The 13,742-nt window shown below is 44.9% G+C and overlaps 1 protein-coding gene across 35 annotated transcripts in view; it reads right to left on the bottom strand.

Moving 5' to 3' along the window:
- LOC110522244 (adhesion G protein-coupled receptor G6) overlaps positions 1-13,742 on the bottom strand; it is a 68,197-nt gene that overhangs the window by 25,255 nt on the left and 29,200 nt on the right. For 7 of the 35 annotated variants that reach the window (XM_090232799.1, XM_090232801.1, XM_090232800.1 and 4 more), the window contains 10 exons: positions 10,951-11,019; positions 9,891-9,956; positions 9,721-9,789; positions 8,833-8,901; positions 7,773-7,838; positions 7,603-7,671; positions 6,717-6,785; positions 5,657-5,722; positions 5,487-5,555; positions 5,043-5,111 (listed from right to left, as the gene is read on the bottom strand). The exons of 10 other annotated variants lie outside the window; for them this stretch is intronic. In XM_090232799.1, the coding sequence (XP_090088925.1) occupies positions 5,043-5,111; positions 5,487-5,555; positions 5,657-5,722; positions 6,717-6,785; positions 7,603-7,671; positions 7,773-7,838; positions 8,833-8,901; positions 9,721-9,789; positions 9,891-9,956; positions 10,951-11,019 (681 nt within the window). The remainder of the gene's footprint in view (positions 1-5,042; positions 5,112-5,486; positions 5,556-5,656; positions 5,723-6,716; positions 6,786-7,602; positions 7,672-7,772; positions 7,839-8,832; positions 8,902-9,720; positions 9,790-9,890; positions 9,957-10,950; positions 11,020-13,742) is intronic. 18 more of the 35 variants (XM_090232805.1, XM_090232807.1, XM_090232806.1 and 15 more) reach the window with 9 other exon arrangements.

The following is a 13,742-nucleotide window of genomic DNA, read 5'->3' as shown; positions in this document are numbered from 1 at the left end:
GCACAGCTGGGGAAAAGAGGGGGAGAAAAGGTAACATAACAACGACCAGCAGAGGGAGACAGGGTGAAGGGAAAGGACAGAGACAAGACAACATGACAGTACCCCCCCACTCACCGAGCGCCTCCTGGCGCACTCGAGGAGGAAGCCTGGCGGCAACGGAGGAAATCATCGATCAGCGCACGGTCCAGCACGTCCCGAGAGGGAACCCAACTCCTCTCCTCAGGACCGTACCCCTCCCAATCTACTAGGTACTGATGACCACGGCCCCGAGGACGCATGTCCAAAATCCTACGGACCCTGTAGATGGGTGCGCCCTCGACAAGGATGGGGGGGGGGGGGGGAAGACGAGCGGGGGCGCGAAGAACGGGCTTGACACAGGAGACATGGAAGACCGGGTGGACGCGACGAAGATATCGTGGCAGAAGAAGTCGCACTGCGACAGGGTTAATGATTTGAGAGATACGGAATGGACCAATGAACCGCGGGGTCAACTTGCGAGAAGCCGTCTTAAGGGGAAGGTTCTGAGTGGAGAGCCAAACTCTCTGACCGCGACAATATCTAGGGCTCTTCGTTCTACGCTTATTAGCAGCTCTCACAGTCTGCGCCCTATAACGGCAAAGTGCAGACCTGACCCTCTTCCAGGTGCGCTCGCAACGTTGGACAAAAGCCTGAGCGGAGGGGACGCTGGACTCGGCGAACTGAGATGAGAACAACGGAGGCTGGTACCCGAGGCTACTCTGAAAAGGAGATAGCCCGGTCGCAGACGAAGGAAGCGAGTTGTGGGCGTATTCTGCCCAGGGGAGCTGTTCTGACCAAGACGCAGGGTTGCGAAAAGAAAGACTGCGTAAGATGCGACCAATAGTCTGATTGGCCCGTTCTGCTTGACCGTTAGACTGGGGGTGAAAGCCGGAAGAGAGACTGACGGAAGCCCCAATCAAACGGCAAAACTCCCTCCAAAATTGAGACGTGAATTGCGGACCTCTGTCCGAAACGACGTCTGACGGAAGGCCATGAATTCTGAAAACATTCTCGATGATGATTTGTGCCGTCTCTTTAGCAGAAGGAAGCTTAGCAAGGGGAATGAAATGAGCCGCCTTAGAGAACCTATCGACAACCGTAAGAATAACAGTCTTCCCCGCTGACGAAGGCAGTCCGGTGACAAAATCTAAGGCGATGTGAGACCACGGTCGAGAGGGAATAGGAAGCGGCCTGAGACGGCCGGCAGGAGGAGAGTTACCGGACTTAGTCTGCGCGCAGACCGAACAAGCAGCCACGAAACGACGCGTGTCATGCTCCCGGGTGGGCCACCAGAAACGCTGGCGAATGGAAGCAAGCGTACCCCGAACGCCAGGGTGACCGGCTAACTTGGCAGAGTGAGCCCACTGAAGAACGGCCAGACGAGTAGGAACGGGAACGAAAAGAAGGTTCCTAGGACAAGCGCGCGGCGACGGAGTTTGAGTGAGCGCTTGCTTTACCTGCCTCTCAATTCCCCAGACAGTCAACCCGACAACACGCCCCTCAGGGAGAATCCCCTCGGGGTCAGTGGAGGCTACTGAAGAACTGAAGAGACGAGACAAAGCATCAGGCTTGGTGTTCTTAGAGCCCGGACGATAAGAAATCACGAACTCGAAACGAGCGAAAAACAGCGCCCAACGCGCCTGACGCGCATTAAGTCGTTTGGCAGAACGGATGTACTCAAGGTTCCTATGGTCAGTCCAAACGACAAAAGGAACGGTCGCCCCCTCCAACCACTGTCGCCATTCGCCTAGGGCTAACCGGATGGCGAGCAGTTCGCGGTTACCCACATCATAGTTACGTTCCGACGGCGACAGGCGATGAGAAAAATACGCGCATGGGTGGACCTTGTCGTCAGAGAGGGAGCGCTGAGAAAGGATGGCTCCCACTCCCACCTCTGACGCGTCAACCTCGACAACGAACTGTCTAGAGACGTCAGGTGTAACAAGGATAGGAGCGGATGTAAAACGATTCTTGAGGAGATCAAAAGCTCCCTGGGCGGAAACGGACCACTTAAAGCACGTCTTGACAGAAGTAAGGGCTGTGAGAGGAGCTGCCACCTGACCGAAATTACGGATGAAACGACGATAGAAGTTCGCGAAGCCGAGAAAGCGCTGCAGCTCGACACGTGACTTAGGGACGGGCCAATCAATGACAGCTTGGACCTTAGCGGGATCCATCTTAATGCCTTCAGCGGAAATAACAGAACCGAGAAATGTGACGGAGGAGGCATGAAAAGTGCACTTCTCAGCCTTCACGAAAAGACAATTCTCTAAAAGGCGCTGGAGGACACGTCGAACGTGCTGAACATGAATCTGGAGTGACGGTGAAAAAATCAGGATATCGTCAAGGTAAACGAAAACAAAGATGTTCAGCATGTCTCTCAGGACATCATTGACTAATGCCTGAAAGACAGCTGGAGCGTTAGCGAGGCCGAAAGGAAGAACCCGGTATTCAAAGTGCCCTAACGGAGTGTTAAACGCCGTCTTCCACTCGTCCCCCTCCCTGATGCGCACGAGATGGTAAGCGTTACGAAGGTCCAACTTAGTGAAAAACCTGGCTCCCTGCAGGATCTCGAAGGCTGAAGACATAAGAGGAAGCGGATAACGATTCTTCACTGTTATGTCATTCAGCCCTCGATAATCTATGCAGGGGCGCAGAGACCCGTCCTTCTTCTTGACAAAAAAAAACCCCGCTCCGGCGGGAGAGGAGGAGGGGACTATGGTACCGGCGTCAAGAGCTACAGACAAATAATCTTCGAGAGCCTTACGTTCGGGAGCCGACAGAGAGTATAGTCTACCCCGGGGGGGGGTGGTTCCCGGAAGGAGATCAATACTACAATCATACGACCGGTGTGGAGGAAGAGAGGTGGCCCTGGACCGACTGAACACCGTGCGCAGATCGTGATATTCCTCCGGCACCCCTGTCAAATCACCAGGCTCCTCCTGTGAAGAAGAGACAGAGGAAACAGGAGGGATAGCAGACATTAAACATTTCACATGACAAGAGACGTTCCAGGAGAGGATAGAATTACTAGACCAATTAATGGAAGGATTATGACAAACTAGCCAGGGATGGCCCAAAACAACAGGTGTAAAAGGTGAACGAAAAATTAAAAAAGAAATGGTTTCACTATGATTACCAGAAACAGTGAGGGTTAAAGGTAGCGTCTCACGCTGAATCCTGGGGAGAGGACTACCATCCAGGGCGAACAAGGCCGTGGGCTCCTTTAACTGTCTGAGAGGAATGTCATGTTCCCGAGCCCAGGTCTCGTCCATAAAACAGCCCTCCGCCCCAGAGTCTATTAAGGCACTGCAGGAAGCTGACGAACCGGTCCAGCGTAGATGGACCGACAAGGTAGTGCAGGATCTTGAAGGAGAGACAGGAGTAGTAGCGCTCACCAGTAGCCCTCCGCTTACTGACGAGCTCTGGCCTTTTACTGGACATGAAGTGGCAAAATGACCAGCGGAACCGCAATAGAGACAGAGGCGGTTGGTGATTCTCCGTTCCCTCTCCTTAGTCGAGATGCGGATACCTCCCAGCTGCATGGGCTCAGCACCCGAGCCGGCAGAGGAAGATGGTAGTGATGCGGAGAGGGAGGCGACGGAGAGCGCGAGCTCCTTTCCACGAGCTCGGTGACGAAGATCAACCCGTCGCTCAATGCGAATAGCGAGTTCAATCAAGGAATCCACGCTGGAAGGAACCTCCCGGGAGAGAATCTCATCCTTTACCTCTGCGCGGAAACCCTCCAGAAGACGAGCGAGCAAGGCCGGCTCGTTCCAGCCACTGGAGACAGCAAGAGTGCGAAACTCAATAGAGTAGTCTGTTATGGATCGATTGCCTTGACATAGGGAAGACAGGGCCCTGGAAGCCTCCTCCCCAAAAACAGATCGATCAAAAACCCGTATCATCTCCTCCTTAAAGTCTTGATACTGGTTAATACACTCAGCCCTTGCCTCCCAGATTGCCGTGCCCCACTCACGAGCCCGTCCAATAAGGAGAGATATGACGTAGGCGACACGAGCAGTGCTCCTGGAGTAAGTGTTGGGCTGGAGAGAAAACACAATATCACACTGGGTGAGGAACGAGCGGCATTCAGTGGGCTCCCCAGAGTAACACGGCGGGTTATTGATTCTGGGCTCCGGAGATTCGAAAGCCCTGGAAGTGGCCGGTGGATCGAGGCGGAGATGGTGAACCTGTTCTGTGAGGTTGGAGACTTGGGTGGCCAGGGTCTCAACGGCATGTCGAGCAGCAGACAATTCCTGCTTGTGTCTGCCTAGCATCGCTCCCTGGATCTCGACGGCTGAGTGGAGAGGATCCGAAGTCGCTGGGTCCATTCTTGGTCGGATTCTTCTGTTATGGTGCGTGAATGAGGACCCAAAAGCGAATTAACAAACAGAGTACTTTAATGACGAACATACGTGGGCTCAGATGGACAGGTAGATTCCGACAGGACAGGACAAGGTTGCAGCACACACGATGATAGTCTGGTTCAGGCATGAGACACATAAACAAACAAACAAGAATCCGACAAGGACAGGAGCAGAAACAGAGACAGATATAGGGACCTAATCAGAGGGAAAAAGGGAACAGGTGGGGAACGGGGTGAATGGGTAATTAGGAGGAGACAAGGCACAGCTGGGGAAAAGAGGGGGAGAAAAGGTAACATAACAACGACCAGCAGAGGGAGACAGGGTGAAGGGAAAGGACAGAGACAAGACAACATGACAGATACAGGGCTACAATAGGTGGCTACTATAGGTTTTTCAAAAATAGAAGCCTTATCAAGAACCACTTAGACACTATTCACTACTGAGTCCATTGTTTAAAGCAAGCTACATGAGCAAACATACCATACTCCCATTGAGAAGCCATGACAATTGCTTCTCAGCCTAATCCATCTGGAAAGTTCCAAGCTGGTCATTGATGGAAGCGCTTTCAAACCCATTCCCCACACATAAAGAAAAATGCCACCAGCAGATTTTTTCATGAGTACAAAACAAGAGAAAAACAAAAACACATCTTACCATTGGTTTTGCTGTAGAATAGAGTTGTGTTAGTAGCGGCTGCTGCAGATGGGATAATGGTTTGAGTAACTGGTGACAAGGACAGCAAATGTGAACTAAATGGTTTGAAAGAGTGAAATGAACACACACAAACAATAAGCAATGCTCTAGAGTATGCATGGGGTTAATATGGGTCAACACATTGCCATGCAATTTTCAATTATAAGACGCAAATGGAAAATTCAAACAAACAACATCACTGGCAAGATCTCTCATCTCTACCTTTTCTCCTGAAGGTAAATGACAATGCAGTGACTGCCAAATGTCATGTGATCAGACTAAACTACGTAGACATATATGAAGGTATCAAATTGAAGCATTCAGAAAAATGATATTTGCACTATAACGATAATCAGATCAAATTGTCATCAACTGAGATCAGATCCATTGCTACAGATACCTTACCAGTGGTTGTGCTGGGTAATGTCGGCACATTAGTTGTAGCTGCAGGAGTGGTCGTGGTAGTGGTTTGAACTAGTGACATTTATAGCACAAGTCAGCAAAAATAAGGTATAATACCACAGTGGTTAAATAATGAGGGGAAATAATGTTGTGAACTAAAGATGGCACCTTACCAGTTGATGAGCTAGTAGTTAGAGGCATGCTAGTAGTGGTGGCAGATGAAGTGGTAGCAGAGAGAACTGGTGAAAAGGATGGACAGCAGACACAGTACGAGATGAGATGAGTAATGGAAGGTGAAGTATTGAGAGCTGAGGTTGAGATCATGGAGTTATAAATTGGCCATGAAGCATCCACATCTGATCAACTATCAGGACAGGTACACATTTGACTGTCAAATTAACCAGTGTACTCCGTTTTGTATAGGGGCATAGCTACAGTGAGTTAAATCAATGTTGTTCCTCCATACAATTGATACCATGCCAATAGTGGCTCCAAACTTCAAATGGAAATCCCAGGACCTTGTTTGCTTTACTTCAAGGAAGGGTCAGATATGAGAGAGATGGAGATCAAATATCTTCTGCCGCAAAACTATTAGCTCGTACAGAATCAGAGGCATGATGTTCACCTACTGTATGGCCTCCAAACCACCAAACGGCCAATTAACTCATCAAACGGCTGTTTTTCATTTTTTACATCAAACATGTCTTATTACGAGGTTTCCCACAGTATGGAATCCCACATGCTAAAACTGGTGGCTGCTTTTCAGAAATCTTTATTTTATTTGGGCTGGGAAATGAACTACATTGTAGAAACGAATCAAGTGTTGCAGATGCGCCTCTGGCGGGGTTAATCAAATCACAAATATGTTTTATTAACTCATTTTCTTAGGTTAGGTAGAAGTTTCAGTGGATGCACCTCCATGCCGCCAACAGTGGAGTCAATATTATCTGGGTTTAATAGACTAGAATTGGCTGTACAATTATTTTTTAGAAGGAAACATGAGAGCAATCACTGAGACCATTTTTGGATAAGACTGAAATATCTCTAGTTCAATGGTCCACCAGTCAATATCCCCTCAATCAGTTAGAGTGGCCATTTTCCATATTGATTAAAACACCCATCAGCTGCACTCTGTGTGGAGTAGATAGTATTGGTTTACCTTCACAATAACAAGACAGGCTGAAAATAACATGTGCTCATTACAAACAATGGGGATGAGGGATGGATGCTTACCGTGGGTTGTTGAATTAGTAGCAATCATGTTAGTGGTGACAATGGATGAGCTGGTGGAAGTTAATGTTGCTGGTTGCAGGGATGGATGGAGAAAGGTTACATATGGATTAAATGGGTGTAAAGTGAGACGACACAAATGCAAGATGACTGATGAGGCAATGAATACAAATGTAGCATGAGGAATATGAATACCATAATGCAGAGAAATCTTGTGGAGTTGTGTAATGCAGTAGATTTAAAAGCGATTAAAAGCATTACAGGTTGTCATACTATTCAGTATAATGTGGATTCTACCAGGATAGGATCACCAGATGAAGAGATTAAATATATTTCTCTGTCAAATACAGTTGAAGTCGGATGTTTACACACACTTAGGTTGGAGTCATTAAAACTCGTTTTTCAACCACTCCACAAATTTCTTGTTAACAAACTATAGTTTTGGCAAGTCGGTTAGGACATCTACTTTGTGCAAGACACTAGTCATTTTTCCAACAGTTGTTTACTGACCCCATTCCCTCCCTCCCCGCTACTCTCTCTCTCTCCCCACGGAATGGAAGGTCTACTTCTCATGGTTCTTCAGTTGAATTTGGAAGCTTTATGGCAAGTGACAAGGTTTGGAGGGTCCCTTAACAAGGAGATCAGGGTACAGACAGAATGTTTCCAGTGTACACACTACATCACTGGATAGATCTCTCATCTTTACCTTTTCTCCTGAAGGTAAATGACAATGCAGTGACTGCCAAATGTCATGTGATCAGACTAAACTACGTAGACATATATGAAGGTATCAAATTGAATCATTCAGAAAAATGATATTTGCACTATAACGATAATCAGATCAAATTGTCATCAACTGAGATCAGATCCATTGCTACAGATACCTTACCAGTGGTTGTGCTGGGTAATGTCGGCACATTAGTTGTAGCTGCAGGAGTGGTCGTGGTAGTGGTTTGAACTAGTGACATTTACAGCACAAGTCAGCAAAAATAAGGTATAATAACACAGTGGTTAAATAATGAGGGGAAATAATGTTGTGAACTAAAGATGGCACCTTACCAGTTGATGAGCTAGTAGTTAGAGGCATGCTAGTAGTGGTGGCAGATGAAGTGGTAGCAGAGAGAACTGGTGAAAAGGATGGACAGCAGACACAGTACGAGATGAGATGGGTAAAGGAAGGTGAAGTATTGAGAGCTGAGGTTGAGATCATGGAGTTATGAATTGGCCATGAAGCATCCACATCTGATCAAATATCAGGACAGGTACACATTTTACTGTCAAATTAACCAGTGTACTCCGTTTCGGATAGGGGCATAGCTACAGTGAGTTAAATCAATGTTGTTCCTCCATACAATTGATACCATGCCAATAGTGGCTCCAAACTTCAAATGGAAATCCCAGGACCTTGTTTGCTTTACTTCAAGGAAGGGTCAGATATGAGAGAGATGGAGATCAAATATCTTCTGCCGCAAAACTATTAGCTCGTACAGAATCAGAGGCATGATGTTCACCTACTGTATGGCCTCCAAACCACCAAACGGCCAATTAACTCATCAAACGGCTGTTTTTCATTTTTTACATCAAACATGTCTTATTACGAGGCTTCCCACAGTATGGAATCCCACATGCTAAAACTGGTGGCTGCTTTTCAGAAATCTTTATTTTATTTGGGCTGGGAAATGAACTATATTGTAGAAACTAATCAAGTGTTGCAGATGCGCCTCTGGCAGGGTTAATCAAATCACAAATATGTTTTATTAACTCATTTTCTTAGGTTAGGTAGAAGTTTCAGTGGATGCACCTCCATGCCGCCAACAGTGGAGTCAGTATTATCTGGGTTTAATAGACTAGAATTGGCTGTGCGATCATTTTTTAGAAGGAAACATGAGAGCAATCACTGAGACCATTTTTGGATAAGACTGAAATATCTCTAGTTCAATGGGCCACCAGTCAATATCCCCTCAATCAGTTAGAGTGGCCATTTTCCATATTGATTAAAACACCCATCAGCTGCACTCTGTGTGGAGTAGATAGTTTTGGTTTACCTTCACAATAACAAGACAGGCTGAAAATAACATGTGCTCATTACAAACAATGGGGATGAGGGATGGATGCTTACCGTGGGTTGTTGAATTAGTAGCAATCATGTTAGTGGTGACAATGGATGAGCTGGTGGAAGTTAATGTTGCTGGTTGCAGGGTTGGATGGAGAAAGGTTACATATGGATTAAATGGGTGTAAAGTGAGACGACACAAATGCAAGATGACTGATGAGGCAATGAATACAAGCGTAGCATGAGGAATATGAATACCATAATGCAGAGAAATCTTGTGGAGTTGTGTAATGCAGTAGATTTAAAAGCGATTAAAAGCATTACAGGTTGTAATACTATTCAGTATAATGTGGATTCTACCAGGATAGGATCACCAGATGAAGAGATTAAATCTATTTCTCTGTCAAATACAGTTGAAGTCGGATGTTTACACACACTTAGGTTGGAGTCATTAAAACTCGTTTTTCAACCACTCCACAAATTTCTTGTTAACAAACTATAGTTTTGGCAAGTCGGTTAGGACATCTACTTTGTGCAAGACACTAGTCATTTTTCCAACAGTTGTTTACTGACCCCATTCCCTCCCTCCCCGCTACTCTCTCTCTCTCTCCCCACAGAATGGAAGGTCTACTTCTCATGGTTCTTCAGTTGAATTTGGAAGCTTTATGGCAAGTGACAAGGTTTGGAGGGTGCCTTAACAAGGAGATCAGGGTACAGACAGAATGTTTCCAGTGTACACACTACATCACTGGATAGATCTCTCATCTTTACCTTTTCTCCTGAAGGTAAATGACAATGCAGTGACTGCCAAATGTCATGTGATCAGACTAAACTACGTAGACATATATGAAGGTATCAAATTGAATCATTCAGAAAAATGATATTTGCAATATAACGATAATCAGATCAAATTGTCATCAACTGAGATCAGATCCATTGCTACAGATACCTTACCAGTGGTTGTGCTGGGTAATGTCGGCACATTAGTTGTAGCTGCAGGAGTGGTCGTGGTAGTGGTTTGAACTAGTGACATTTACAGCACAAGTCAGCAAAAATAAGGTATAATACCACAGTGGTTAAATAATGAGGGGAAATAATGTTGTGAACTAAAAATGGCACCTTACCAGTTGATGAGCTAGTAGTTAGAGGCATGCTAGTAGTGGTGGCAGATGAAGTGGTAGCAGAGAGAACTGGTGAAAAGGATGGACAGCAGACACAGTACGAGATGAGATGAGTAAAGGAAGGTGAAGTATTGAGAGCTGAGGTTGAGATCATGGAGTTATGAATTGGCCATGAAGCATCCACATCTGATCAACTATCAGGACAGGTACACATTTGACTGTCAAATTAACCAGTGTACTCCGTTTTGTATAGGGGCATAGCTACAGTGAGTTAAATCAATGTTGTTCCTCCATACAATTGATACCATGCCAATAGTGGCTCCAAACTTCAAATGGAAATCCCAGGACCTTGTTTGCTTTACTTCAAGGAAGGGTCAGATATGAGAGAGATGGAGATCAAATATCTTCTGCCGCAAAACTATTAGCTCGTACAGAATCAGAGGCATGATGTTCACCTACTGTATGGCCTCCAAACCACCAAACGGCCAATTAACTCATCAAACGGCTGTTTTTCATTTTTTACATCAAACATGTCTTATTACGAGGTTTCCCACAGTATGGAATCCCACATGCTAAAACTGGTGGCTGCTTTTCAGAAATCTTTATTTTATTTGGGCTGGGAAATGAACTATATTGTAGAAACTAATCAAGTGTTGCAGATGCGCCTCTGGCGGGGTTAATCAAATCACAAATATGTTTTATTAACTCATTTTCTTAGGTTAGGTAGAAGTTTCAGTGGATGCACCTCCATGCCGCCAACAGTGGAGTCAGTATTATCTGGGTTTAATAGACTAGAATTGGCTGTGCGATCATTTTTTAGAAGGAAACATGAGAGCAATCACTGAGACCATTTTTGGATAAGACTGAAATATCTCTAGTTCAATGGGCCACCAGTCAATATCCCCTCAATCAGTTAGAGTGGCCATTTTCCATATTGATTAAAACACCCATCAGCTGCACTCTGTGTGGAGTAGATAGTTTTGGTTTACCTTCACAATAACAAGACAGGCTGAAAATAACATGTGCTCATTACAAACAATGGGGATGAGGGATGGATGCTTACCGTGGGTTGTTGAATTAGTAGCAATCATGTTAGTGGTGACAATGGATGAGCTGGTGGAAGTTAATGTTGCTGGTTGCAGGGATGGATGGAGAAAGGTTACATATGGATTAAATGGGTGTAAAGTGAGACGACACAAATGCAAGATGACTGATGAAGCAATGAATACAAGCGTAGCATGAGGAATATGAATACCATAATGCAGAGAAATCTTGTGGAGTTGTGTAATGCAGTAGATTTAAAAGCGATTAAAAGCGTTAAAGGTTGTAATACTATTCAGTATAATGTGGATTCTACCAAGATAGGATCACCAGATGAAGAGATTAAATCTATTTCTCTGTCAAATACAGTTGAAGTCGGAAGTTTACATACACTTAGGTTGGAGTCATTAAACTTGTTTTTCAACCACTCCACAAATGTATTGTTAACAAACTATAGTTTTGGCAAGTCGGTTAGGACATCTACTTTGTGCAAGACACTAGTCATTTTTCCAACAGTTGTTTACTGACAGATTATTTCACTTATAATTCACTGTATCACAATTTCAGTGAGTCAAAAGTTTACATACACTAAGTTGACTGTGCATTTAAACAGCTTGGAAAATTCCAGAAAATTATGTCATGGCTTTAGAAGCTTCTGATAGGCTAATTGACATTACTTGAGTCAATTGGAGGTGTACCTGTGAATGTATTTCAAGGCCTACCTTCCAACTGCCTCTTTGCTTGACATTGTGGGAAAATCAAAAGAAATCAGACAAGACCTCAGAAAAAAAATTGTAGACCTCCACAAATCTGGTTCATTCTTGGGAACAATTTCCAAACGCCTGAAGGTACCACGTTCATCTGTACAAACAATAGTACGGAAGTAGAAACACCATGGGACCACGCAGCTGGAAGGAGACACATTCTGTCTGCTAGAGATGAAAGTACACAGGGCGGCGCAAGCATGTTGGAGTGAACGGCTGTGTGTGAGAGAGGCTCCTGCAACTTTTTTGCGAAACAATCTAACTTAACCTACTTTACGGCACTTTTTTACAACAAACGTCTCTTTCTAATACAATATTGTGACTTTCTATGTGAACGTGCCAAGTAATAAGCGACCAAAGGACAATAAATCCTCATCGGAGGCCTCCTCCCCACCAAACAACGAGACAGACATGGTGGAAGGCACAGGTAACAACGTGACACTTACAGAACTTACCCGGGCTCTGGGAGAACTACATGTTGCTATAGCTGAGGATTTCAAGGCTGCTATTGCTGAACTCGACACCAAAATCGAGAGCACCATTTGAACGGTTGCTTCGCAGGGCCAGAGTATTGTGGACCTTGAGATAGCTTCTGAATTCAATGCTGGTAGGATCGAAGAGTTAGAGAAGCTATGCACGTCCTTGCAGGATAGTGTGCAGAGGCTTTCTGTGAAAGTGGTCGACCTGGAGAGCCGATCCAGACGTCATAACCTTCACGTTGTTGGTCTGGCAGAGGGGGTGGAGGCTGGGTCTCGCCCCACCGACTTCTTCGCCAAGCTATTGAGGGATGCACTGGGGTCGGATGTTTTGGCTTCGGATCCCCAGCTGGACCGTGCACATCGCACTCTTGTCCCAGTGCCTGGACCGGGCCAACGTCCTCGCCCAGTAATCATCTGTTGTCACAGTTTCAAGACCAAGGATCTGATCCTGCGCGAGGCTCGAATGAGCGGTAACCTGTTACATAAAGGACCTCCCTTCCGTGTCTCTGAGGATTATGCACCCGATGTGGCAAAGCATCGCGCCGGCTACAGAGATGTCTTGACCAAACTTTACAAACTCCATCTTCGCCCAGCCTTGCTCTTCCCTGCTAGGCTCAGAATTACCCCTCCTTCCAGTGAGAAGATTTGTCTCTCCTCGGTTTTGGACGCAGAGAATTTTATACACCAATCCCCCGTACGGGTTAGAGAGCCTTGTCATTGTGTGTTAGGGTCTGCTCATGGACTCGAATCCATACTATACCATAGCTGGTGAAACCTGTTTGGGTGGCCTTCCAGGTTTAATCATTTACACTTTCGGATGGATATACTTACATTCCCCCATTTTTGTTTTGTTTCATTATTTATTTCTCAATTCTTACATTATTCTTATTACCATACCATTTATTTATTGCTTGCAGGGGACTGGTGGTGGTGGTGGTTGGGGAGGGGCAGACACAGACACCTGGATAGCAAGTTGGTGTTTTGTGCCGTTCTGCTTCTGTCATAGCCGTGGGCCGCTCTCCCAATTAGATTCCCAACAGCCTTCTGTGGTTCTGTTATTTGTACTTTGTTATTATAAAAAAAATGTCTCTTAGCATTTTACTATTATTATGTATGTGTATATTTTAAATTAGTATAGATTATTATTTTGGGGCATGAATGTTTGTGTAGATATATATATATATATATATATATATATATATATATGTATGTATGTATGTATGTATGTATGTATGTATGTATGTATGTATGTATGTATATATATTTAATTAATTAATTAATTAACTAATATTGGTATATATATTTTTTTATTTATATATTTTTTTGATGGGGGTACGTTTAATTTAGCAAAATCCTTGTTCCGATCTCCTAACTCACAATATGTAAATGTACTGCTGTCTATGTCGGTGGCTGATGGTTTATGTTTAGACCAGCATTGCTTAGCAATATAATCTTGCGATGCTATATCTTGCTTATCTCAGGGATTGACCCAAGATGACACTTAAGTGCGCAATATGTTTAAATTGCAACTTATTCTGTTTAGGTTTATTAGATGCTAATTGAACACTTTA

Source organism: Oncorhynchus mykiss, chromosome 4 (genome assembly GCF_057628025.1).
Source record: "Oncorhynchus mykiss isolate SJ-2025 chromosome 4, ASM5762802v1, whole genome shotgun sequence".
Taxonomy (NCBI): domain Eukaryota; kingdom Metazoa; phylum Chordata; class Actinopteri; order Salmoniformes; family Salmonidae; genus Oncorhynchus; species Oncorhynchus mykiss.
Note: the sequence above shows the minus strand (reverse complement) of the source record. Positions and strands in the feature narration are given on the sequence as shown.